At 39.1% G+C, this 27,108-nt stretch overlaps 1 protein-coding gene across 1 annotated transcript in view; it reads left to right on the top strand.

Annotated features, from left to right (window-relative positions):
• Window positions 1-27,108, top strand: part of DGKQ (diacylglycerol kinase theta) — a 94,953-nt gene that overhangs the window by 49,358 nt on the left and 18,487 nt on the right. Inside the window, exons 6-15 of the mRNA XM_083353724.1 lie at window positions 1,928-2,087; window positions 4,545-4,607; window positions 9,012-9,112; window positions 11,009-11,232; window positions 15,318-15,408; window positions 16,678-16,732; window positions 16,952-17,013; window positions 17,742-17,892; window positions 18,919-18,957; window positions 19,379-19,494. Of these exons, the coding sequence (XP_083209850.1) occupies window positions 1,928-2,087; window positions 4,545-4,607; window positions 9,012-9,112; window positions 11,009-11,232; window positions 15,318-15,408; window positions 16,678-16,732; window positions 16,952-17,013; window positions 17,742-17,892; window positions 18,919-18,957; window positions 19,379-19,494 (1,062 nt within the window). The remainder of the gene's footprint in view (window positions 1-1,927; window positions 2,088-4,544; window positions 4,608-9,011; window positions 9,113-11,008; window positions 11,233-15,317; window positions 15,409-16,677; window positions 16,733-16,951; window positions 17,014-17,741; window positions 17,893-18,918; window positions 18,958-19,378; window positions 19,495-27,108) is intronic.

Here is a 27,108-nt window from a genome sequence, read left to right as displayed (position 1 = left end):
AAACTTGAAAGTATTTTTTGTATTCTACTGTCAGAACTTGAAACCATCCAGACACACAAAATATCTTTTGCGCTGTGGAGATTAAGGAAGTGAAGGCATGTGGTTAATCTTTTATCTTAATTAGCAAATGAGATAGAACGCATTCTAACGATTAGCAATCCAAAATTCCTGGATGTTTTGTTGGCTACTTATTAAATCAAATAAGCTTCAGAATTATTAGCATGGTGTTTGTGTGTGTGTGTCTGTGTGTTTGGTTAATAAATCTCTACAGATGGTAACATTTCTGCTACCGTATTTCATCCCAAAATAAGACCCGGTCTTATATTAATTTTTGTTCCAAAATATGCATTAGGGGTTATTTTTTGGTTAGGTCTTATTTTGGGGGAAATTACGGTACTAAATGCATCCGTCTGGCTGACAATCTTAACTGGGACATATTTTGGGGGTGGGGCTTATATTATGAATGTCCTGGAAAAGTCATGCTAGGTCTTATTTTCCGGTTGGGTCTTATTTTGGGGGAAAGACGGTAATTATACATGGGAAGGAGAGTGCCCATTTAGTCTAGTGGTTAAGGCACCAGGCTAGAAATTGGGAGACTGTGAGTTGAAGTCTGGCCTTAGCCATAAAAGTTGACTGAGTGACCTTGGGCCAGCCTAACTCACTTCACAGGGTTTTTGTGGGGAAAATCGGAGGAAAAAGGAGCATTAGATATGTTCTCCACCTTGGGTTGTTTATAAAAAACAATAAAGGTGGGATATTAAATAAATAAAAGTTTTAAGAATAAGAAAAAGTAAGAAAGACTAATAGACTTAGTTTGGCGCAATGGTTAAAGCAGGGGTGTCAAACTCAATTTCATTGAGGGCCGCATCAGCATTGTGGTTGCCCTCAGGGGGCCGGGTGGGTGTGGCCTGGGTGGGTGTGGCCTACTGGGTGGGCGTGGCTAGAGTGCGTATGGCCTACTGGGTGGGCGTGGCCAGCTCTACATCATTCGCATCAAGGGTGCCTATGGGGGCCTGGGCAGGAGTGGGACAGATCTGGGGGTCTCTGGCAGAAGGAGGGTCTCTGGGCCAGGGCCAAGGCAGTGGGGGCCGTTCCCTCACTGTTTCCAGGATGGCTTCGCGGGCCGCATGAAACCACTTCGCGGGCCGGATCCGGCCCCCGGGCCTTGTGTTTGACATGTCTGGGTTAAAGCAACAGGTTAGAAGCCGGGAAACTGAGTTCTAATCCTGCCTTAGGCACAAAGCTGGCTGGGTGACTTTGGGTCAGTTGCTCCCTCTCAGCCACAGGAAGAAAGCACTTTAAAAATGCTGCCAAAAGACCTGCAGGGACTTGTCCAGTTGTTGCCAGGAGTCAAGACTGACTTGAAGACACACAGACGTACACAAAAGAGGTCTGATAGCGTGGAGTAGAACTATAGAGTAAGAGTCATCTTAAAAGAGCAGGTAAATGTTAGCTGGCATTTCTGATGATATCAGTACATATTTTATAAAAGAACAGGAAACATTCTGGTGTTCAAATCATTTCCCCATTCTTTGTAAGGAGACTGTGATTTTCCTAAGGGTGAACTTTCTTCCTCCATTAAAACAGTATTTAGTTGTGAGAATATAGACACTCACATAATTACCCAAGCTCACAAATGGTTTAGGATTTGTGAGAAATTAATAGTGCCTGTAGTTACAGCTAAAAGAATGCTGAATAATACAGTGCTGAAAATACAGTATTTAAGTGTTCTTAACTCTGAGCTGCATAGCAGGTTTTTGGGGAAGAAAAGTATTAACTTTGATGAAACTCCCACCATTTTTATTGTCTGTTTGATCTCTGCCACTGTAGAATATCACGAAATTACAGAAGACAAAAAATGTAAGTGCTGCAACCCGTTGGCCATCTGACACACCTTCTTAAGAACTTGATGTTGTGTTTTCTGTAGGCTCATGCCGCTTGCTATGTGATTGTGCCTCCAGAATGTACTTTTGGAAGATTAAGGAACATGATTCTTCCCCCAAGTTGTGTGCGATTATTTTCTCGGAACTTCAGTAAAATGCACTGTTTTCGAATATCAGAAAGCGTACAAGCAGAGACAGGTAAAAGTTCAGAATGGGTCAGGTTAAAACTGTTTCAGTACAATTGTTTTCTCTCTTTCTTTCTCTGCCTTTCTCTTGTATTCCACATATTGTTGTTAAATAATATTATGACTTGATTTGGTCTATTACAGGTGGTTTTTGTTTAGTGACCATAATTGGGACTGGCAACTTGATCGTTAAGCAAAGGAATCGCTAAGTGAAGCCGTTACTGTTTTTGTGACCTTACTTCAGATTTCCTTTGCTTTACAGGCTTGCTAAGGTAGTAAATGTGGGCGCTGGTCCCAAAGTTACTTTCCCATTACCTTTGTAAATGCAAACAGTTGCTGACCTCACAAAATGAGGACTACCTATAATATGTAATCGTCAATGTAAATTGCTATTCTGGCAAATGATTTGGTGATTATTTTTCTTCCAAGAAACATTTTGAAACATACCGTAGGTTTCAAAAAAAAAAAGGTATGAGTTGAAATGTCATACCCAGTTCAAAATATCAGGAAACTGTGGTTTTGGGGGTTTGGTTTGAACTCACTAAATATAAGAAAATGCTTTAACTCTTTACTGGAAAAAGAGGACGATGACAGAAAACTAAATTAGTATTTTGGCAAAGTAGTAAGCCATTATAAAATTTAAATTCTTAGTTTATCAAAAATTGTATACTACAGCCTTCCTTCCCTTTGTCTTAACACATAGATTGAAAGGATAGTTTTCACAATTCCTAGCCAACTAACCAATTACAAATTTGTAGGGGGAAAAAAGAGGTTACTATAGCACAACACGGGATAGATTTGGTGATGGGACAAGTATGTATACTTGTTTTTTACATGATTTATTTGCTTGGGTTATCCTGAAGAAACACTTCTTCGGAGTCTACAGCCATATTTTGCTGCCCCCTACAGTACATCTTAGACCAATATTTTCATTTTCAGGAAAAAAAATATTTATTTTATTTAGCAAATTTATATAGCTGCCAATCTCACAAGCATGTCTTTTTTTTTTTAAATTCCATTTATATCCCGCCCTTCTCCGAAGACTCAGGGCGGCTTACAAGCTTAGCAGTAGCCTTCATTCTATGTATATGCCTGCTTGTTAGGGCTTTCACACACACCCCAGCGGCATTATTACAAAGTCAGCTTATTGCCCCCAACAATCTGGGTCCTCATTTACCTACCTCGGAAGGATGGAAGGCTGAGTCAACCTTGAGCCTGGTGTCTTTTGGATGACATATTTAAAAACATCCCCTTCCCCCCACCATTCAGTTGTGTCTGATTCTCAGAGACTTTCTGGAAAGGTCCCTGCAGTTTTCTTTGCAAGGTTTTTCAGAAGTGATTTGCCATTGCCTCCTCCTAAGGGCTGAGAGAAAGTGACTGGCTCAAGGCCACCCAGCTGGCTTTGTACCCAAGGCCTCACAGTCTCCCAGTTTCAAGCCGGATGCCTTAATCACTACACCAACTGGCATGCCAATAAAATTTAATTGCTTAATTAAAACAAACATAAATAAAAAGCCAAGATACTTCCTTTTTAGAGTTTTGGTGAGTTTTTCCCTGGGCTGTCGTCTACCCATTTGTATTCTTTAAGCTCTAAAGTAAGCATTTCCCAACATATTACAGATTTACCAGCCGCCCTTTTTTTTTTACCACCAGCCAATTGTCAACAGACATCAATGTTTAAATCCATCTAGGTGGCCAACTACTGCATCTTAATTCATGTTCCCTCCCAATTCTTCTTCCCCAGAATTTAACACACCGCCTCTGAGTATGTTTCTTTCTCCTCTGTGTTTCTTTTTCCTCTGTGGGAACACTATTCTGTGAGCAGCTAAGCCAATTGGTAGTCTCAGCTTTGTCCATCAGTTAAGAGAAGGGATGGCAGAATCTGGGGATGGAATCAAAAGAGGAATCAGTCTGGAGTAACTACGTAGCCAAAAATACACCCAGGTCCACCCTCTCTTGAATCCTGTTGACCCTTATTTAGCACATTTATCTTGCACTTAAGCATGAGTAGTAAAAATAAATAAATCAGTTAATTGGAATTTCATGTATAATCCTGACATCAGCTGTCCAACCAAAACCATGTATTTTAAGTTTGTGGATTCAGGAACCCCCAATAGGAAGCTGAACATAGATTTTTGCAATATCATTTTCTTGTTCATAAAAATAATACATAAAATATAATACATTTGTGCCAGGTTCTTTGATTCAGGAGCAGAATGTTCCAAGGTTAATGAAGTTTGCACATCTCTGCTGTGGAATAGTTTTGTTGTGGCTATAGGGATTTTTAATCCCCCAAGGGCATAAATGTCATTAGTATCCTGATTCAGCACTTTTCATTATGTAGTAGATTATGTCAATGCCAGAAGAGCAACATTGGCAGTCCTTCTTTCCCTGAATACTGCAGTATCTTTAAAGCAATACATTAACTCTATGCATCCGCCATATAAAATGCTTTTCTCAATTTTTCTTTCCACAGATGATGACGTTGATAATTCAACACAGTCATCACTAAAAGAATCCCAGGTTTCTGCCGATTCCAGTAAGTGGCAATATCGTCTCGCACCCCCCCCCCCCGGTTGGTCTAATAAATGTAGTAGCTGATCTTTCCCTAAGCCAGGGGTAGGCTCAGGAATTCTGGGAGTTGAAGTCCATGAGCCATAAAAGAGCCAAAGTTGCCTACCCCTGCCCTAAGCAAACAATTTTTCTATCTCTGCTCGACTTCTTTACCAATTCTCTGTTGTGGGTATTTCAGAATCTTCATGCGGCAATGATTATTTATAAAAACAATGTGCAGTGGCTTTTTTAAATTTATTTTATTTTTTTATTTTGTTTTATTACATTTATATACCGCCATTTCCCGAGGGACTCAGGGCGGTTTTTCTAGTTGTCTGTGCATTAATCCCAATTAAAAAGCTCTTGGTTCAGTTTATTTTATTTATTTATTTTATTTTAATCCCATTTATATCCCGCCCTTCTCCGAAGACTCAGGGCGGCTTACAATTTAAGCACAAACCAATGTGCTTAGCAATAGCCTTCATTCTATGCATATGCCTGCTTATTAGGGCTTTCACACACACCCCAAGCGGCATTATTACAAAGTCAGCTTATTGCCCCCAACAATCTGGGTCCTCATTTTACCGACCTTGGAAGGATGGAAGGCTGAGTCAACCTTGAGCCTGGTGGGACGAGAACCTGCACTAATTGCAGGCAGCTGGTGTTACTTAAGGAGGCATTAGCCCACTGCTCCACCAAAGTTGAATCTTTGTCTCCATGATTCTGTGTATCACCAAATGTATTTGAATTCAAAATGTCCTGTCTTCCTTACAAGTCCATCAGTCGTGATAAAACGACCCTTCATGTTGTCTGCATTACATTTGTAGGCTAGATAATTTTTCTGAAGTCATATATCAATGGTACATCATTTTATAAAGAATTCTCCTTTAGATTATAATGTGAATTCCAATCCTTTCAGCTACTTTTTCCCACTGTTCCAATAATGTTATGTCCCAAATTCTCAGCCAGTTTTATTTTCTTTCACGTGTTTTGTTTTCCATTTCAAATTTCAGCAAGAGTGCATACATTTTGAATCATTTGTACATGATTCAAATTCTGTCTTCTATTGCTCAATTCCGAATGTCTTGTTAACTGCCTTAAATCTTTCTCTTAACTGTGCATTTGTTTGTTGTACTTTTCAGCCATGAGGTCTCCAAAAATGATTTAAAACTCTTGCATTTGATTTAAGGATGGGGATCACTTTTTCCTCTCTCGTATAGCCTTCCTGTTGATTCCAGAATCTTTTCATGCACTAGATGCAGAGGTAGCCCCCTGAGCTTTTCATGCTGAAGATACAATATTTGAAGGATCATCCCTTCCCACATTAGAATATTTGGTGTTTTTCATTGTAAACAACCAGTGGCATAGCGTGGGGGGTGCAGGGGGGGCCGGCCGCACCGGGCACAACATCTGGGGGGGCGCGCTCGCACTCGCAGCTCTCTGCCCCTGCCTGGCTCACTCACTCTCTTTCACTGCAGTGCTGGCTGTGCGAATCCGATCCGAGCCGCCGGGTCGCCGCCCACTGTGGAGGAGGGGGGTGCCAGGCGTGCGGTGCGGTGCACGGGTTAGGGGGCGCAAATTACTTGCCCCGGGTGCTGACAACCCACGCTACGCCACTGTAAACAACTATTCCTCCTCCACATGATATATTTTCTGCTAGGGCACGGGAAACGCCATGTGCTTTCACGGATTCTGCAGTACTGCTTGAAGTTAAATCCAAAATATTCCAAGTAGAATGCATGGTCCTATTTTCCACCCTGTGTTCTTTAACACGAACTCAGTAGGTGAATAAGGATACGGTATATGAAATCTGAGATAATCGTAGATTCTGATGATTTTATTTCTAATTTCATAATCCTCTGGGTTTTGGACTGTGCTATTCTTTCTTCTCCCAAAATTTAACTGTAGATTTTTGGGCTGAAATATAAATCTGAAACTGCCTTAACTATGAGAGAAGAGTGATTTTATGAAATCAGATTGTGTTTTACAACAGCGTATATTTTAAAAGCAACTACTTAACCAGCATGTTTTTAAAAACCTTTCCAATACCTTTATGGTTATATTGAATATTTAGCAGGATTTAGCATTCAGATTTTTTTTAATATATTATTAACATTTTCAGAAATAGGGCATAAAGTAACAGAATCTCACGGACTGAGCCCTAAAACATTGTGAAGCCTCTAGTAAGAAAGATTCAACATTATTATTCCTGATTCACAGTATGTTTTTTATTAATTTTGTTTTATTTTATATGAGCAGTGTTTTGTGCACATGCTAATTGGTTTTAGTTTTTTAAAATTCTATGTGTTTCTGTTCTCAGAGAATTTCAAACTATTTAAATATTTCAAATTACAGTTTTGGAGGCTTATTTTACTCGTGTCAATATTTCTTTCGTCATTGGGGCCTCCTAAACTTTGTTCCCTGAGCTAAAAATAAGAGTTCATAGCATGAAGTGCTGAAGATCATATTGGTTTTATCAATTTTATACGCTTTTAAAAATTGTGCTGTGACTCATTTTTTTGCTGTATAAAATTAAAATTATTACTGTCTTAGGATGATGAAAATGTAATAAATATTGTCTATAAATGGAACGTGGGTATGACTGTGGATGTGAAGCTCTTTTTCTTAAGCAAGTCTAGACTGTGTGCACTATTTGAATGGAGGCTTATATAGAAATGGAGTTTAGCATTATGGCACTGATGGTTTATATTTATGAACCCTGGTGGCGCAGTGGTTAGAATGAAGTATTGCAAACTAACTCTGCCCACTGCCAAGAGTTCGATCCTAATGAGGCTCAAGGTTGACTCAGCTTTCCATCCTTCACAGGATGGTAAAATAAGGACCCAGATTGTTGGGGGACAATATGCTGACTCTGTAAACTGCTCAGAGAGTACTTTAAAGCACTATGGGGTGGTATATAAGTGTAAGTGCTATTGCTGTTGTTGTTGCTGTTGCTATTGCTATGAAGACTGGCAGACTTGTACAGCCATAAATCATGGTGTTGGGTAATTTAGCATTGGTTCTCAAGATCTGTTTGGATCCAAATGTAGCTAGGTCATGCAGGATTGTAAATGAAAAGGTGCCAATGAAATTTCTAAGGGTTTAGAATAATGGAATCCCACATGTCTTTAAGTCCACATGTCTTAAAGTTGAGAGACACTGCACTTAAAGGACTTCTGACTGATGACTATCTAGCTTCTGATTAAAAAATGTGTAGGTCTTAAACATAATTTTGTCCAATTCCCTGATCAATGCATGATCCACTAGACCAGGGGTCAGCAACCTGAAACAGTGAAAGAGCCACTCGGAACCGGTTCCCTCACAAAAGAAAAAACTGGGAGCCGCAAAAAAATGTGTGGGCATGCATGTACATGCGCACATGCGCAGAACAGGGTTTGACTGAAGAGTGGAGCCAAGGCGAGATATGCACCTACCCTGCATATTTGAATTGATTGGTTGAACTTTTTTTAGTCCCACTTTTTTTTTTTGGACTACACATAGCAGAAGACTGGGAGCCGCAGGAGACAGCTGAAAGAGCCGCATGCGGCTCCGGAGCCGCGGGTCGCAGACCTGTGCACTAGACGCAGGGGTAGGCAACCTTGGCTCTTTTATGACTCATGGACCTCAACTCCCAGAATTCCTGAGTCAGCATAGTCCATGAGTCATAAAGGAGCCGAGGTTGCCTACCCCTGCACTAGAGCAATGTTTCTCAGTGGGAACCTCAAGACATATGGATTACAACTGTCGGAATTCTGGTAATTGAAGTTAACGTGAATTAATGTTGCCCAGGTTGCAAAACACTGCAGTAGAGAAGACCTCTGACTGATGATTTATCTAGCTTCTGATTATTTTTTTATATTTTTTTATTTTAATTCCATTTATATCCCGCCCTTCTCCGAAGACTCAGGGCGGCTTATAAGCTTAGCAGTAGCCTTCATTCTATGTATATGCCTGCTTATTAGGGCTTTCACACACACCCCAAGCGGCATTATTACAAAGTCAGCTTATTGCCCCCAACAATCTGGGTCCTCATTTTACCTACCTCGGAAGGATGGAAGGCTGAGTCAACCTTGAGCCTGGTGGGATTCGAACCTTATGGAGCTTGTAGCAAAGCAGAACTCTTCATATGGTAATCTAGATGGCAGCTAGTACAGCTCAAGAGTGGAAGAGAAAATGTTTTTAAAACGCATCTGAGAAATCTTTGCTCATTTCTTATAGACCGTATGATACTCAATGTAGCCTCTTTGATCATGTAAATCGTAGAACTGCAATCACAATCCATTAATATTGCAATTAAGAATTTCGTTTCAAAAACCTCAGCAATTTGGAAGCGTATGCTACTTAACTGTATTTCTTGTGTTATATATTAGAATGCTTATTTTTGTTTTAGGTAAGCAAATACTAAAAATATACGATGGGAATGACGCAGTAAAACGTAATCAGTATCGTCTCATTACAGTTCCGAGGATTACAAAAAATGAAGAAGTTGTGGTAAGAATGCCAACAAACCAAACTGACTTCTCTGTTTATTGAAAATTTGTTGTCACTGTGAGTTGGGGGTGGGGGCACCAAGAGAGGCTCAGCCAATCTCAATGTATAGTTTGACTACAAAGGTTCATTCATTCATTCAAAATTCTGTAGAATTTAATTATGCTTGTAAAAGAGAGTAAAAATTTGGACCAAGTATTATTCTTTTATGGCAAAACAGTAATCAGTGAGAAAGTAATTACTAGCTGGTATAATACTGACATAGATATCTGTTTTTTTATCTCTGGTCTTTGTAATAAACTTACTTGAGTTAACCTCTGTTTTAAATTTTATCTTAATTTTCAATATATTTAACAGTATTTGCCATGTGCGTAATGTTGCTACTTGTATTTTGAGTTTCGATTGACTTTAAATAGGGAATCAATATTTGGAGGTTATTAAGTTATGCCTACTTAATGGGAGGGGACATCTGGTTGCAAATTGTTACTGTACCAACAAAGGAATATAATGGAACGGAACAGAACAGAATAGAATCTGGAAGGGACCTTTGAGGTCTTCTAGTCGAGCCCCCTGCTCAAGCAGGAGTGCCTATATCATTTCAGACAAGTGGCTGCCCAGTCTCTTCTTAAAAACCTCAAGTGATGAAGCACCCACAACGTCTTAAGGCAAGCTGTTCCACTGGTTAATTGACCTCAGTGTTAGGAAGTTTCTCCTTAATTCCAGGTTGCTTCTCTCCTTAGTTTTCATCCGTCGTTTCTTGTATTGCCTTCTGATGCTTTGGAAAATAAATTGACCCCTTCCTCCTTGTGGCAGCCTCTCAAATACTGGAATACTACTATCATGTCCCCCCTAGTTCTTCTTTTCTCTAGACTGGCCATTCCCAAATCCTGCATCCGTTCTTCATATGTTTTAGTCTCCAGGCCTTTAATCATCTTAGTTGCTCTTCTTTGCACTTTTTTTTCCCCCAGACCCAACATCTTTTTTGTAATGTAGTGATCAAAACTGGATGCAGTATTCCAGATGTGGCCTTACTAAGACTTTTTAAAGTGGTACTAATGTTTCACATGATTTTGATTCTGTGCGTCTGTTTATACAAGCAAGGATTGTATTAGCTTTTTTGGCTGCTGCCGCACATTGCTGACTCATGTTTAAGTGATCGTCCACCAGGACTCCAAGGTCCCTCTCACAGTTACTGTTTTTGAGCCAGGTTTCACCTAATCTTTACTTGTAACTTTGGTATTTCCTGCCCAGGTGTAAAACCTTGCTTTTCTCCATATTAAATATCATTTTGTTGGATAGGGCCCATTGTTCAAGTCTGTCAAGATCTTTTTGGATTCTGAGTTTGTCTTCTGAGGTGTTGGCTATTCCTGCCAGCTTAGTGTCTTCTGCAAATTTGATGAGATCCCCTTCTATTCCCTAAGTCATTTATGAGGATATTGAAGAGTACTGGGCCTAAGTAAAGCTTCTGTGAAGCTGAGTTTGATGACTGGATGTGTCCATCTTGATTTCTTAGTAAATTTAGGAAAATAGATTGCTGTTTTTTCTTTCTTTCTGAAATGTCATTGCAATTTCTCAATCTATTCTGAGGCCTCGGGTTGGAATGACAGAATAATCTCCCATCCCAGGGCTAACTGGGTTTGTTCCCACCTAGCATTTGCAAGAACAATCTAGGATGGGGTACATTGATAATTGGGGTACATAATAATGTATAATGATAGAACTTGCCAATATTGAGGAAAGATTAGAATTTCACTTTTTTCAATCTTATCACAAAACGTCTCAGGGGAAATGTAACTGCTGATTGGAACTGTATATTTGACATAAGTGAGGGCTGTATCGCCATTCCATTCAGGCATATTCTTTCGATTTTTTTAAAAAAACAAGGATTTACTGTTGTAGGAGGCTGCGCTGAGGGCGTACTACATCAATGATGATCAACAAGATTACGAACTTCAGACATTCACTCAGCAGGCCTTGTTTTGTGACGACATCATTAATAGGAACGATACAACTGAAGAGTCGCAGCCGGGATCTGTCTTTCGAGAAGCAATTCCTGAGGCTTGGGTTATCAGAGCTAAATCTAAGGAGAACGAAGTCATAAAGATTTATCCTGGCTGGCTGAAGTGAGTCGTCTTTTTCTCAGCAAATTCCAAATAGGAAGACTCTTGTTGCACCTTTATTTACCCAAAGAGATGCCCCTCTCCCAAAATATAACAGAAAAAAAAAATCAGCAGAGAAATCAAGTTAACCATGGGTTGCTAAATCCATCAGAAACTAGTTTTTGAAGGAGTAGCTGTGTTGGGAAAAGAAGAAAGAGAAGAATATGATTAAATGGGAATGAGGCACAGGGAAGAAAGAACTGGACAAGGAAGGGAAAGAGAGAGAGAGAGAGGGAGGGAGGGAGGGGGAAAGAGAGAGTCCCTGTCCAGACATAACATGGATTAAATTATTGAAGCAAACAGCTCTTCCAAAGCAGCTGCTAATCTTCAGGCTAATCTTCAAAGGCATCCATGCCTTGCAGCAACAAATTACTATAGTCCTATCTAGCTCCTGTATAGATCTCTGCTTTTAGCAGCTGCTTCTATATTTGCCATGGAATGCAAGAGTACCTCTCCCAATTCATAGATCCCCCTTATATGAAGGATACAAGAAGGTTGAAGTTTAAGTCTTCCTTGCTTGGAGTTCTGTATCTGGGGACTGTCTGAACATATCCATGTGGCTTGTTTGATAACATTTCTTGTTGGCTTCCTGTCCAAGTATTAATAAAGTCAGACAGGAGTTGCTAGCTACTATGGCATGATATCAAAGTACTGAGGTTATTTATTCTATAATGCCCATCTTATACAGAAACAACTTTTAAGGGTTAGTTAAGTACATCCAGGTAGCCACTACACTGCATTATTTTAACACCATTTAGGATATGGAAAGCTCTTGTCTTTTCCTTTTTTATATGGTTTAACTATACCAATAATAGCAAAATTGAAATTAATTTGTACACCCACTTTGATGGGATTGAAAAAAGAGTGGCTCCCCCCCCTCAAGTCACATTCAGTGAGGCTACAACCATTATATTGTTGGCTCAGTTTTTGGGGAATAAAAAGCCTTTGCCAAATCCTTGGAAACAATCTCTCCATACTGAATCATCAGAATTTGGTGATAAAGCGGGATGGCCCTGAAATATCAAAAATAATAATAATACTTATTTGTTTTATTTATTTATTTATTTGTATCTTGCCTTTATTATGTTTACAAATAATTCAAGGTGGTGGACATATGTAACACATCTTACGCCTATTGTCAACAACACACAACAACATCCCTGTCAGGTGGGTTGGGTAGAGAAAGAGAGAGAGAGAGAGAGAGAGACAGACAGACAGACAGACAGACAGACAGACAGACAGACAGACAGACAGACAGAGATGGGCCCAAGTCACCCAGCTGGCTTTAATAGTTAAGGTTGGACTTAAACTCATGGTCTGATTTCTAGCCAGAGGTGTCAAACTCGTGACGTCACGTGATGTCGCGTGACGTATCGGAGCTTTCCCATTGCCAGCAATGGGGTGGGCGTGGTTTTGTTGTGATGCATCCGGCCCGTGGGACGGCAGTTTGATACCCCTGCACTAGACCAAACTGACTCCCTATTTCTTTGAAGCTGATACCACTCACAGTATTAATAACAAAAAGAATCCACAAAAACATACAATTTGACCAGAAGTACAGGAGACAAAAATGTCTCATGGTGATACAATGCAACCTTTTCATTTCTGAACTGTTAATGTGAATTGAAATACAATTAGACTTTGATATTCACAAGATTCCATAGATACACGGAACTGTGATGCGGTTCTTCCATTTAAAAAGTGATTAAAGTAGACTTTTGAGAAAAGTGTACAAAAATGTGAATATTATTGACTAAAATATAATACATTTGTTGTTCTCTACCCAGAATCACCTTCACTGAGATGGGCAGTTATATAAATTTAATTAATAAATAATAAAAAAGTAAAAAGGAAAGAAAAAAGGCCTGGAAAATTGTAAACAAAAAAATCCACCGCTGTCTAAATGTGAAGATAGTGCTCAAATATGTTCTTTTTTTTTGCCTTTGTAAAAAACATCCTAAACTAATTAAAATGTTGACAAATCACACATAGCACCGATCCATTCTTTAGATCAGGTAAGGCTAGTCCTTGTTTACAACTACTCATTCAGCACTTGTTCGAAACTACAACAGTGTAACTTTATAGCTATTTATGACCATTTATGACTTTTGCAGCATCCCTCTGTCACATGATGGCCATTATAATCAGTATGTATTGACCAGTGCCTGAATCGTGGGTTCCCCTCCCCCTTGCAGAACAGAGAGATTGAAAAGGGAGAGATTGCAAGAGAGTAAGCGGTTTGCATTTCCACGTATGGAAAGTGATATAATTGTGCCAACCGCAGGAAGGAGTCAGGCAAAGGAGGAATTTCGTACAGAAATCACTTGCTTTATTTCTTTCCCCTCTCACTTTGCTGATTGGAGAGATTGAAGAGGAAGGGATTTCAAGAGAGTACTGTAAGTTATTTACGTAGAAAAAGAAAAGGCTTTTTCCAAGCCTCCGGAGCTCGTATCGGGCTGCCAGGGGGCTGCAAAATCACTCCATGGCCATGGATCCAGGCTCTGGAGGCTTGGAAAAGGCCTCTGGAGCCCACATTGGCCATGGAGGGATGGCGTGAAATCGCTCTGCAGCCATACATCCGGGCAGCAGAGGCCTTTTCGAGGCCTCTGGAGCCCAGATCGGGCTGCTGGGGGTCCTCAAAATTGCTCTGCAGCCATACCTGTACTCCTGCTGGCAGCTTAGAAGGAACTGGTTCTTCTGTTCAAAAAAAGGTGCTGGATCACCGTTCCGTGCGTTCTATGAAAAAAAAAAAGAGCCCTGGTTGGAGTGCTATAAATTCAGGAGTCTTAGACTTTGATTATTTAGTCTAGCAATAAAGATGACGTGGCCTTTTCCACCTGATGCTTCTTTTTTAATGATTTATTTAGAAAATCTGTCAGATAACATAGCAACAACCTTTACACATTTTTTGCCACTTACATAATTCTCCCACCACCCCTTGGCTTTCTGTAAAGCACAGTGTTTTTAAGGAGAATATGAGTCTCCTGCAAAAAAAAAACAATTGTAGTTCCCAACATTTTTAAATTTAGCCAACACCTGTTTATGCTGGTCTGGAAAAAAAAACACTTTACTTTGCATGTTTCAAAGGAAATTGGTCAGTGGATAACAGGTGAACAAGAAAAGAAGCAAAGCTATATGTATTCGTGCCTGGACGATAAGGAATCCTAAGCAGCAGCAATTATTAAAATCAAAACAATATATCTTTGCATTATTTTGTAATCTTTAAATCTCTTAAATCCTTAGCCAGTTTTTCAGAGTAAGCTGGCATTCTGTGTGCACCATTGTTCCAGCAACATCTGCCGAAATACGTAACAGCTTCTTTTGTTCTAAATGAAATACAGTGTGATATATTGCCATACTAAAATCGTTTATTCACTAGCTTTAATCACTGAAATAGTAACTTTTAGTTTTTAAAAACAAGCAGTGATTATATGCATTTGAGGATGGTTTTTAAAAAGGATCTAACTAAACTTTAACCTTGTCGTACTAAATAGCTATTCTTGTGTCATTGTTGTTGTTATTTTTATTGTTGCTTTTTATTTTTATGATTTATTTTATTTTTATTTTGCATTCCTAGACTGCCTATCTCCCGCTATGTTTGCCACCCAGAATCATGTTTGCTTGATGGGCAATTACATAATATCAGACACTAATTATAGGTGTTGGTAGCAAGTCTGTGAGTTAAAAATCAGATTTTAACCAGCTGCAAAGAAAATGAAACGGAGCAGAATGCTATAGTTTAAGAGCAAAACAAGAAGAATCTTGAAATTCCTTCATGATTAGCATATTTATCAAAACGGAATCTTCAGTGGGTGCCACAATAACATTAATAAATAATATGTTCAAATAAATAACAAGTTCATACAGACACTCTCCTATGACACATTCAAGTAAGGTACATGTTATATATATGTTAAGTTTTAGCAGCTTATTTGATAAACTGCAGGATCAATATCTCACAATTTGATAAACAGTTCTGTTGTAGAGAATGAGAAAATATTGTTTCTGTTTCTTTGATTCTCCTATCTTGTATATAAACATTTATCCAGGGTTGGAGTGGCCTGTGTCTCAATACGTATATATAAGGGAAGCACCACCGAAATGGTAATTAAAGAAGTTCTTCCACTACTTGGATGCCAGGTAGGCAGTAATAAAAAAATAGTTGGTTCTTCCAGGGTTTGATGACTTACATTTAATTGTCTTACTCGATTTGTAATCCTACTGTGATTCCAAACAAGAGGCACAAGCCAATAGCTAGGGAATTTCATTGCTGGTCTATTAGAGCAGTGGTCCTCAACCTTTCTGGATTGGCGAACCAGTGGTGGTGCAGAGATGCAATGGTTCTGTGTGAGTGGCAGGTGCGCGCATGTGCTCCATTTACATGAGCAGCAGGCATGCCGCCCACCGCTTCTGCGGCCCGATTCCGAATGGGCTGCAGCCTGGTACCGGGCCACGAACTGGTGGTTGGGGACCCCTGCATTAGAGTTTTGATATACATCTTCTGTTTCTCCACATCCTACAAAGTCCGAGGAACTAGATAGTAAGGCTGCTATGTTGACCTTACTTGATAGAAGAAAAATGGGAAAGGGAAGCAGAATAGGGAAAGTCAGGATAATCACTCTGTTGTTATATTTTATACATTCTCTAGGACTCCCTGTCAGGATTAAAATTTATATTATGATCTTGTTAAAGGGAGTGAAGGTTACAGAGAGTGGGTCTTCTTCTGCATAAGATCCAAAAAATTTGGATTAAGCTTTTCCTACTTGATATGTGGCATGAGAAATCAGGATAAGATCCATGAGGATCGAGTTTTGGTACTTTTATAAATACTAACCGTAATTCACATTCCTTTCTTCAGGGAATGGTGCATCTATGAGAGTTTGTCTACTGAAAACAGGCAATTCCCACATTTTTCTCTAATGGACTGGATCATGTTCTGCTTAGAGGACCCAAAATAGTTTAAACTAATGTTTAAGGCTAAGCCTGAAGGAGAATGATCCTTATCCTCGTTTCCTTTCTGTGGCTTTTTGTTTCTGCATTGATTCTTGCCAAAATGAATAATCCATTGTTATTTAGCCACAGGCGAAAATGGCATTGAAGTTCTACACCTGTCTTGTTAAGGTCACAGGGACATTTGGGGCAAAACATGCTCCACTTTAGATTGTTGGTGACTGAGCCCCACTCATTGTATACAGTAAATTAATATTTAATGCTTTGGCACTTACTTATGTGGTGGTCAAGAAAATCTGTCTTTCAATGTCTAATAAAAGTCCACAACATGTTGTTTTTCAAACTGCAATGCAAAATGTACTATTAAAATGAATACATTTTAATTTTCTTTTTAAATCATAAAAACAGTTTTAAATCCTATAGTTTACTAAATATTTATTTTAACCTGTCTTTTGGCAGTCAGATTGCTTCCAAAACTTCAAATTGGTGGAAGTCCTTATGGGCTCCAGACAAGGTGAGATATACTGTACTGTTCCACTATGTTATGTAAATGTAATTTAACTTCAGTTTAAAGACCTGGATGTCTGATTTTCTCTCTTTTTTTTTAATTGCAAGTTCCTTTACTTCTAAGAAATTTCCATACTGGCAATTTTGACTGTTTTAATTAATAGCATGATAGCTTTCAATTAAAAAACAATCAGTGAAGATTTTTTTTTTTTAAAATTCTCCTTAGTTCAGCGAATGGTGCTGGATGATCATGAATCAATTATCAGCAGATTACAAGACATCAGAAAGGTAAACAAGGAAACTATACAAACTCTTATGAATGTTTCTAAAAAGTCATGGTACAAAGATATTTAGGCAAAATGACTGGATTCACACATAAGAAGATCCCACAGTTGCTGACATTTCTACTTAATAATTTATCCACGTGGCTTTTCTAGCAAGGTGCTGTCACTTAACCAATCAAAAAACTCCAGAAGGAACAAAATTCAGCATTTCACCAGTGCTGGAAATCTGGGTTTGTCCCTCCTTTAAAAAAGCCAGTGGTTGGCAAAAAACAACAACAATGTAGTAGCTCCAAATCCTGGTTTATTTGAGGAAGGAGGCAAAAATCCTTGTTTGCTCTTGCTTCTGGTGGCTGTGCTGGTTACATGTCACTTATAAAATGCATTTCTGGTTTACTGTAGCAACAACTATTGTGACCATAAGTAAATAGTTTGCTATTTTCTTCATTGTGTATACTTGGCATAGAATTTTAAATTCCATGGTATTATTCTAAAATATTTGGGTGCCTGTTCATACTAATGGCACTCTTAACTATTTGTAGTTTCCAAACTTTTGCTAACATGTAGGACAGATTGAAAATGAACAAGTAAATCCAAAAGCAAACTTCTCTGCTGGAGAACGATCCTTCATGGTCTGGAAATTTTTGTTTCAGCAAGATGGTTATAAAAATCTTGACCTTCTCTCTGTATGAAATGTGTTTTAAGGTGATGAAATTTATTTTTTTCCTGACACAGACATCATTACGTCAGATGAACCAAACAAGATTTTACATTGTAGAAAACAATATATCGACTGTGCGTGTCCATCTGTTTGTTGGTGGTCTACCACTACATCTTACTCCAGAAGAATATACAAAAATCCTCAAAGATGAGTTAGCCATCAAAAGTACGTCAGACACCCCCTTCCCCCATGTCTTTTTTAATCTACATAAAACGAAAAGTGCTTTGATATTTTTAAATGTGCTCAGATGTCATCTGTTTTGGAAATTACTTTTCATATTTTATATACATGCTGCAACTTGTAGAAAATGTTTTAACCAAAGACTCTTAATTTAATCAGAGGCAACTACCCTGACACTTACTTTTACTATTTATAAATTGTTCTACCCTTTCATTTCTCCTTGAATTGAATGACAGCCACTGACTTTCCATTTTTGTGTATATGACTTTACATGAAAGTATTATTAGGTGTAAATGTATTACATTTATAAGTCAATTTTAGTTTTGGGGGGAAATTGTAGAAAATAATAAGGAATACTGATTTGGTGTTAAAGTAATATCCCCTTAAGAACAGTAGGTGTGAAGACTGGTTTCTTTTTAAAATTAACTAAATTAGAATTGACTATTTTGGATAATGAAGGAGAACTGGAAATTTATGAGTTGGGTTCATTGCTGGGTGAAAATATATTGGATTCTCTCCTTTGTTAAACACCAACCTGACATGTTACACAACCGTTCTGTCCCTTTTTCTCCATCACATTTCTGAAAATCAGTGTGGGTTGTGTATCTGATCTGTTGGGTCCTCAGAAGCTCAATTGCAGATATGAAAATTGTGCCCGTGGTTTATGGAATGTTGCCCATCCAATCCTTGCTGACAGCAACTTAAATTAATAGTTAGCTTATGTGTGATTTGTGCTTGTTTAACTAACATTCCCATCAGTACTATTTGGAATTAGCTTTGTTTTATCACGAACCAGTTGATCCTATTTACTATCCTGAAGCCTTAGCTTAAAATCCATGGACAGTTTGTGTTTAAATTTCACTCATTCAAATAAACAAAATTGGCCTTTTAAAATATGTCTAAAATGAGACAGCATTAACTTATTAGCTACACACTTTTCTTTCAGTTAGAAAAAAAAAGTTTTTAAAAGGGATACTTGGGCACTGATTTTTTTTATTATTATTATTTCAGCAAATTTAGTTTCTGTGAGTCACATATATTCATCCCAAGGTAAGAATATAATGTTTTAATTCAAATTTGGAAGCTGAACTGTTGGACGTTCTGTGTCACTTTGGCTCATGCATGGTGTATGAGAGTTACTTCACTAGCTCTCCTTCCCCTTCCCCCTAATGCTCTTTGCGTGTAGAAGCATGAGCTCTTCCCTAATTGTACTAAAATGTATTGATGTTTAATCTCCTAGAGAACATTATACTTTTAAAAAAATATCTAGTGTAGATGGTACCATGGAAAGAGGTGTTGTTTTCCCGAAATAAACCCAGTCCCCAGTGATCCTAATACTCAATGAAGTTTTAGATTCGAGTGACTGAGCTTAATAGCATACAAATACTAAATTGGGACAAATATGGTAACTCAACTGTATTATACATAAGTATGGGCATGTCATATTAAATATATTCTTCATTTATTATAGGTGCTGTTGTACTAAAAATTACTTGTTTTGCCGAAGCTGAAAGGCTATATATGTTAGTTAAAGATACTTCCGTCAATGACAAGGCATTAACTGCAGTTATACTCCCGGAAGTTCTGGTAAGATCCATTGGCTGGCTATAGTAACATAAGACATTAATTTATGACCTAATTATACAATTCATGTTTATTTAGCATATTTTCCTCTGATGTTTATTTTTGTTTTGTTTTGTTTGTAAGACACATATATTGCTTCAACCTAGTGGCTTTCAATGCATTAAGTCATATAAATTATAGAGTTTCTGTATAACATACTTGGCACCAATAGGAATTTATCTCTGAAGGTCTTCAGAGAAGCAGTTAGGTCTCTGCAAACCTTTGGAAAGCCATGAGTGGGCTACTTGTACAGGTAGTCCTCGACGTACGACCACAATTGAGCCTAAAACTTGTGTTGCTAAGTGAGACATTTGTTAAGTGACTTTTGTCTCATTTTATGATGATTCTTGCCATAGTTGTTGCAGTTAAATTAGCAACACGGTTGTTAAGTGAATCTGGCTTCCCTATTGACTTTGCTTGTCAAATGGTCGCAAAAGGTGATCACATGACCCCAGGACACTGCAACTGTCATCAATATGAGCCAGGTGCCAAATGCCTAAATTTTGATCACATGACCATGGGTATGCTGCAACAGTTATAAATGTGAAAAATGGTCATAAGTCACTTTTTCAGTGCCGTTGTAACTGAATTGCTGTAAGTTGAGGACTACCTATATTTTGGGGGGGGGGAGGAACTGTTTCCAATGTGGGGAGCTGCCATAGACAATGTCCATTTCCATGACCCTATTAATCACACTGCACACTAGATGAGGACCTTCAGCAGGCATTCCCTGTTTGATCATAATGGTTACACAGACCCAAGATTTCATGTATACCCAAGTCCCGAGGCACGTAGGGCTTTTTAATTAACGATCTGCACCTTAAGTGCACTTAGAAACATATGGACAGCTGTAATTGTAGCTCCTATAGTTAAGTAGCAGTAATGAGATTGCCCATAACAACATGGGGCGACACAGCTTGCACTAATTGAAATTTCTGTGTCATTTTCTATGATAGCCACATATAAAAGGAATAGCATTAATCTAGGAGTGAGATGCCTACAGAATGAGGATCCTCTTCAGCTCTAGGCAAGGGTACAGCGGGACAAAGAACCTCCTGATCAGGATTTCTACTTGTTCTTCCATCAGGAACCATGAGTCCAGAAGGAATCCCAAGATAAGGGGAACATTACCTGTTCAGAGCAAAAATTGTTTCTAATCTGGAAACATTAAACTACTTAATGAATTGTCACTCCATTTGTCTATGTTATTTCCTATCCAGATCCTGGTAGACCCAGGTATTGGCTTAAACTTCCACCATGTCCCCCATTTGAAGGAGAATGGAGATAGATATTGATGATATTTTATCGCATACTGGTGGATGACCTCCTCTACTGCAATAATTGCAAAATAAATAAGAGAATAAAAGAATAACAGAATTGGGGATAACCTCAGATATCCTAGTCCAACCCTTCCTCAAACAGGAGACCCTATATCATCTGAGACAAATATTTGTCCAGTCTCTTCTTAACAACCTCTAGTGATGGAGCACTCACAATTTCTGGAGGCAGGTTGTTCCACTGATTAATTGTTCTAACTGTCAGGAAATTTCTCCTAGGTTGGTTCTCTCCTTGATTAGTTTCCATCTATTGCTTCTTGTCCTGCCTTCAGGTGCTTTGGAGAATAGATTGACCCCTCAAATTTGGGGACATTTCTATCATGTCCCCCCTAGTCCTTCTTTTCATTAAACTTGACATACCCAATTCCTGCAACTGTTCTTCATATGTTTTAACCTCCAGTCCTCTAATCATCTTTGTTGCTCTTCTCTGCAGTCTTTCTAGAATGTCAACATCTTTTTTATATTGTGGCAACCAAAACTGGATTCAATATTTCAAGTGTGGTCTCACCAAGGCATTATAAAGTGGCACTAAAACTTTACATGTTAGTTAAATTAAATTAAATACTTAGAATAAGTTACTTAAATTAAATACTTAGAAGAGAAACATATTAATTAGTTGGTATCAAGGAAATAATCCATTGCATGTTACTGACTGGATATTTTACATAATTGAGTTGTTCCTTAAAATCCAACTGGACTGACATTCTTTAAATAATGAATGTTCAAACATTTGCCCAGTATAAATAGTATTAATTAAATATGTGCTCTCTGGCATAGAGGTGATAGAAATATATTCTAATAATCAGAGCAAAATTTTCTTAGTGAAATGAAAGTGTTCTCATTCTATAGCAATTTAACTTGTTAAATTAAATTCAGCACTATTTTGCTATTCCACTTTGAGCGCACAGAGAATTTGAAGAATTAACAAATAGAGGCATGGAAGAATTTACTGTCAATTAGGAAATGTGTTGTTATAAACAAAGAACAGTTGTGTTTGATTTGGGCATTTAAAATAGTAAGCTATTTTGGTTCAATCTAAAAGAAAAACAGCTTTGCCATTTAAAAGCTTGAAGGAGCAGTTCCAGTGTGCTTTAAATAAGAACATTAGCTATTTCTGGAGAGCATAACCGTGAGTTAATTTAGCTTTGCAAATAACTGTATATTGTTGAATACTGTCAGTATTGAATTGGCAATTGATCAGGTAGGCTGAAATCTCTTGAAAATGTAAAAATGAATAGTGGTTACATTTTCTTATATGATAGCAGCATGAGATCTTATTTCCTGGAATGTGCATCCTATGACATTTAGGCATGCTTTGATCTTTCTTTTATAAGTTAGACCAATCACATGGGTTCTTTCTTATCTGACTGAATTTTCTCCCAGCCATTCCTTGATTTGTACTTGGTGTACATACTGACGTTCACAAGCATTTGTGAGATTATTTCTGGGGACAGTAACTCCTAACCTGCTATAGTTTGTTTACTGGGTCTAAGTGAATCCTTTGTTTCTTACGATTTGCAAGAGATCTGAATTCAAGATAGGAACTTTAAGAATTCCATATTAAACAACAGGTGCAAGTGCAAAGATCAATCTTATAGTAAACCCTTTGAAAAATCCCCACCTTAATTGAAATTGTTCAATAGGATTATGCAAACAGTTAAGTCTTGTTTTACAAGGTTTCCTGTAGATATAAATCAGATTTCAAAAAGTTTGCCTTCATTTCCAAATTAAAAGAGATAGGCAGAGTTTTATTTCTGCTCAAGTGAACACTTGGTGCATAATGCTTGTCCTAGGAGAGCATCCTGATTTTTGCAGGCAGAAAAGAGTTGGAAAAAAATTGCAGTCATACATTGCAAAAGAGTTTATTTATTGCTTATTTCTACATGTTGCTCTTAATGATTCATTTTCCTTAGGAAATTTAAGTCAAAGGAGGAGAGAGATGCAGAATTGAATAGAGAGGGGAATTTCTTTCACTGAACTTGGTGTATGTGTGTTTGTGTGTAGAAAAAGCAAGGTGAACATGAACTTGTTCAGATCCAACTTGATTAATAATTTAAAAGTTACATAAACGATCTGCTTTGTTCTCAGATCATTTGCAAGAAATTCAGAAATGTTTAGTTCTACTTTAGATTAATGAAAGCTTGGAAATGGAAAAAAAAACCCTGGGATTGATCTGAATGATGGTAGTTGAACAAGTCAGCTCTTTGGATTGTGAAGCTGTTTTCTGTAAAGTAACCATAATTACATTTAATCACAAACTATGTGTAAACTCAAATACTTTGGCCACCTAATGAGAAGGAAGGACTCAACTGGAAAAGAGCCTAATGCTGGGAAAGATTGAGGGCAATAGAAGAAGGGGACGACAGAGAATGAGGTGGCTGGATGGAGTCACTGAAGCAGTAGGCGTGAGCTTAAATGGACTCCAGAAGATGGTAGAGGACAGGAAGGCCTGGAGGAACATTGTCCATGGGGTCACGATGGGTCGGACACGACTTCGCAACTAACAACAACATGTGTAAACCTGTGGTTAATCTAAAGTAGAAGCACAAACTTTTATTTTTTTTCCAACTTTGACAGAAGAGGAGAGAAAGGAACAATGCAGGTTTATTGTGCTTATGAAACCAGATTTACACACAATTGTTTGAAATCAATCACAGTTTTCTAGTATAAAACATGGAATAAAGTAGAGGAAAGGGTAGTCTCGTCAAGTACCCCACAATAAAAATAAGAGAGTTAATCTAGTCCATTTTCATTTATGAAAAAAGTGAAAAGTGATTATTTCTGATTGATATAGTTTGTTGTAAGCCCATAGAGTCTTCCAGTCCTCTGGGGATTTGTATGTACTACAAAAATAAAATAAGGATAAAATCAGGGTTTCTTGCCAGCAATTTGCTTACAAAGACTTGTAGGGATTTTGAAAATTACATTCCATCATGGCTGCCGTGGAGGATGCATTATTTATTTATTAATTCGGTTTATATACCGCCCTACTCCCAAAGGACTCAGGGCGGTTTACAAGGCAAAATTTAAAAACAATACAATATAAAATAAAAATAAAAATAAATTAAGTCTAGCCGCAAAAAATTAAAATCACAATTTAAAAACATTAAACCCCTCAGTCCAGACCAGATAGCTCAAAGAGCCAGGTTTTTAGGTCTCGGCGAAATGAACGAAGGTCGGGGGCAGTCCAGAGTTCCATTGGCAGTTGATTCCATAGGGCAGGCGTGCCCACAGAGAACGCCCTCCCCCTGGGGATCGCCCATCGGCAATCCTTGACCGGCGGTATCCTGAGGAGGCCCTCCCTGTGGGAGTGCACAGGACAATGGGAAATTGACGCTGGCAGCAGGTGCTCCCTCAGATAATCCGGGCCCATGCCATTTAGGGCTTTATAGGTCATCACCAGCACCTTGAATCTCACCCGGAGGGCAACTGGAAGCCAATGCAGCTTTCAGCTTCCTGTATAAAGGTGTGCAGGTGAGGAGTTCTGTGAGGTGAAGCCCACAAGTCATAAAAGGGCCAAGTTTGAAGACCCCTGGTATAGTGCAACCACAATCTCTCTACCCAGTGCCTCCCCAATGGCGGGGAAGCAAGACACTGAACTACCCAGCAGAGCAGAAGGAAGACAACAGCTGGCACCCTTGGCAAAGAACACTCACAGAAACAGTTTTCATTTGCTAGGACCAATTTAAGCATCTGGCTTCACGTACTGTGACTCTGTGAATCCAGTTATTTACAACCCTTGCTTAACTGTGTTGATTTGGCATCATAAATCTTCAGCTTGGCTTTGGATTCAGCTTGACCTGGAGTTCAACTTCGTCCATCTAGGTGCCTATCTGTGGTTATTTGTTGTTTCATTGTTTTTGCTGTTTTTGCCTTTTACCCCACCAACTTCTGCTGCCTTGCTGTCAGAATTTGCAGGCTACTCGTCCCCTTAATTGGGAAGCCCAGGGATTGTGTCTTGTCCTGAAAGGTTGCTAAAAAAGCCAAGATGTGAAGCGTTGAGGTCACTGAGAACATAGTCATTTACTGAACACAGTTCAACCCTGAGCTACGAATATTTTCTTCTTTTGGTACAATGAAGAATGGGCTACTTATCTGAAACTGAAGCTCTTAAAAGTTGTAATCTGTGTCTTCATACATCCTTCCCTGCTTGGTGCTGGCGACTTCAGGATTTCACACAGGATTTGCTATGTTGGTATCAGGTAGAATTAAAGGGATTTAGCATGAAATGCAGCTAGCTATTCATTGTATGTATGTATGGAGGACAAGACTCGAAGCAAAGCATGCATACACTATAGCAGATTCTGAATGGGCTTTGTACAAGTGGCAAGCCCTTTGGTGAATTCACCAAAGGCTACTCAGCTTCATTGTAGGTAAGTAATTGGTTTGTGTGGTTGGCTGTTAAAGTAGAATAAAATGTAATGAGCACTGATGGTCTGTTTCTGAAAGTACCTCCACCTAAAGACTGGGGTATTGAATTGAAAGGAAGTTAAGAAACAGAAGTGACTCTACATCATAGTTTATCTTTTCATTTGGAAGCTCAGACCAGTGATTAGTATAAATCATGGTGTCAGAAAGAAACCTCTACTAGAGCCAGTTGTAATTAGAATCCAGGAGGAAAAGAATGATTTGGGTTGACAATATTAATCCGTTCATTCTCTCTAAAATAAACTGCTTGTCACTGCTGTTTTCCATTTTGCCTAAGCCAACGAAAGATAGTCTTTAGGGATAAAGGCAAACTGTTCCTGTGTTTAAGCAGCTGCCTAGGACAATCAATGCCTTACCTTTGATTCCAGTTGCAAAACAAGCTTTGCTCACTTTGGAGTAAATGTGGCAGAGATGGTTCAAGATATATTTGTTTGTTGTCGCTTAGCTTGATTTATATGGATGTCCAGCTGACAAAAGCAAATCTGAGCAGCTTATATTTGGAGAGAAACATGAAAAACAAAGGAACTAAAAACAAAGCACAACCAATGCCTGGATCTGAAAAGAGAATAACAAAATAAAAGCTAGCAGAATAATTGAGACCAGCCATAGCTTTCATTCTGGATGGGTTCATCTCACAGTCTGGCCCAGTTTCCAGGGGAAGAGCAATATATTCAAGGCTTTATGGTGGGCTGGTAGGATCAGACCATTTGATCTGCGGGGGAGAAAATATTCCAAAAGCAGGTGCTATGACAGAGAAAGCATCACCAGGCCCCACCCAGATGTCTTTGTTTCTATCAAATCTCATAGAGTAAACAGAGACAATTGGAGATGAGCAATCCTACAAATAACCTGGCCTTAGGTCATCAAGTGCTTTTATAGAGGGTAACCAGCAACTTGAATTACATCCATGAGCCAACATAGTTCGCAAACTTTTGTCTTTGTTCAGTCACTAAGTCATGTCCAACGCTTTGCGACCCCATGCACCATAGCACACCAGGCCACCATGTCCTCCACTGTCTCCCGGAGTGTGCCCAAATTCATGTTCATTGTGTCAATGACACTATCTAGCCATCTCCTCCACTTCTCCTTTTGCCTTCAACCTTTTCCAACTTCAGGGTCTATTCCAATAAGTCCTCTCCTCTCATTAGGTGGCCAAAGTATTTGAGTTTGGCTTCAGTTTCTGTCCTTCCAAAAAACAGCCAGGGTTGGTTTCCTTTAGAATTGACTGATTATGGGGAAGCTGAGTTCCACCACGTGTTTATTGGACCCGTGCCCTTCCTGGCTGGTTTATGCGGCTCGGGAGGGGACACGAGGCTGGCTCCAGGCGGTGATATCTGCATCTTTGAGTGAGGGTAGTTTCCCCGCCGTCTTGAAGGAGGCGGTGGTGAGACCTCTCCTCAAGAAGCCTGCCTTGGACCCAGATGTATTAAACAACTTTCGTCCGGTCTCCAACCTTCGCTTTCTTGCGAAGATTGTTGAGAGCGTGGTGGCGCATCAGCTCCCTTTGGTCCTGGAGGAAGCTGACTATCTAGACCCGTACCAATCGGGTTTCAGGCCCGGGTACAGCACGGAGACGGCATTGGTCGCTCTGGTGAATGATCTCTGGAGGGCCCAGGACAGGGGATGTTCCTCTGTCCTAGTCCTATTAGACCTCTCAGTGGCTTTTGATACCATCGACCATGGTATCCTGCTGCGGCATCTCAGGGGATTGGGAGTGGGAGGCACGGTCCTTCAGTGGTTCTCCTCCTACCTCCTGGGACGTTCGCAGTCGGTGTTGACAGGGGGACAGAGGTCGACCTCGAGGCCTCTCGTT

This window comes from Vipera ursinii (genome assembly GCF_947247035.1).
Source record: "Vipera ursinii genome assembly, chromosome: 2".
Lineage (NCBI taxonomy): Eukaryota > Metazoa > Chordata > Lepidosauria > Squamata > Viperidae > Vipera > Vipera ursinii.
The sequence above is the reverse complement of the archived record's forward strand: the minus strand, read 5'-3'. Positions and strand labels throughout refer to the sequence as shown.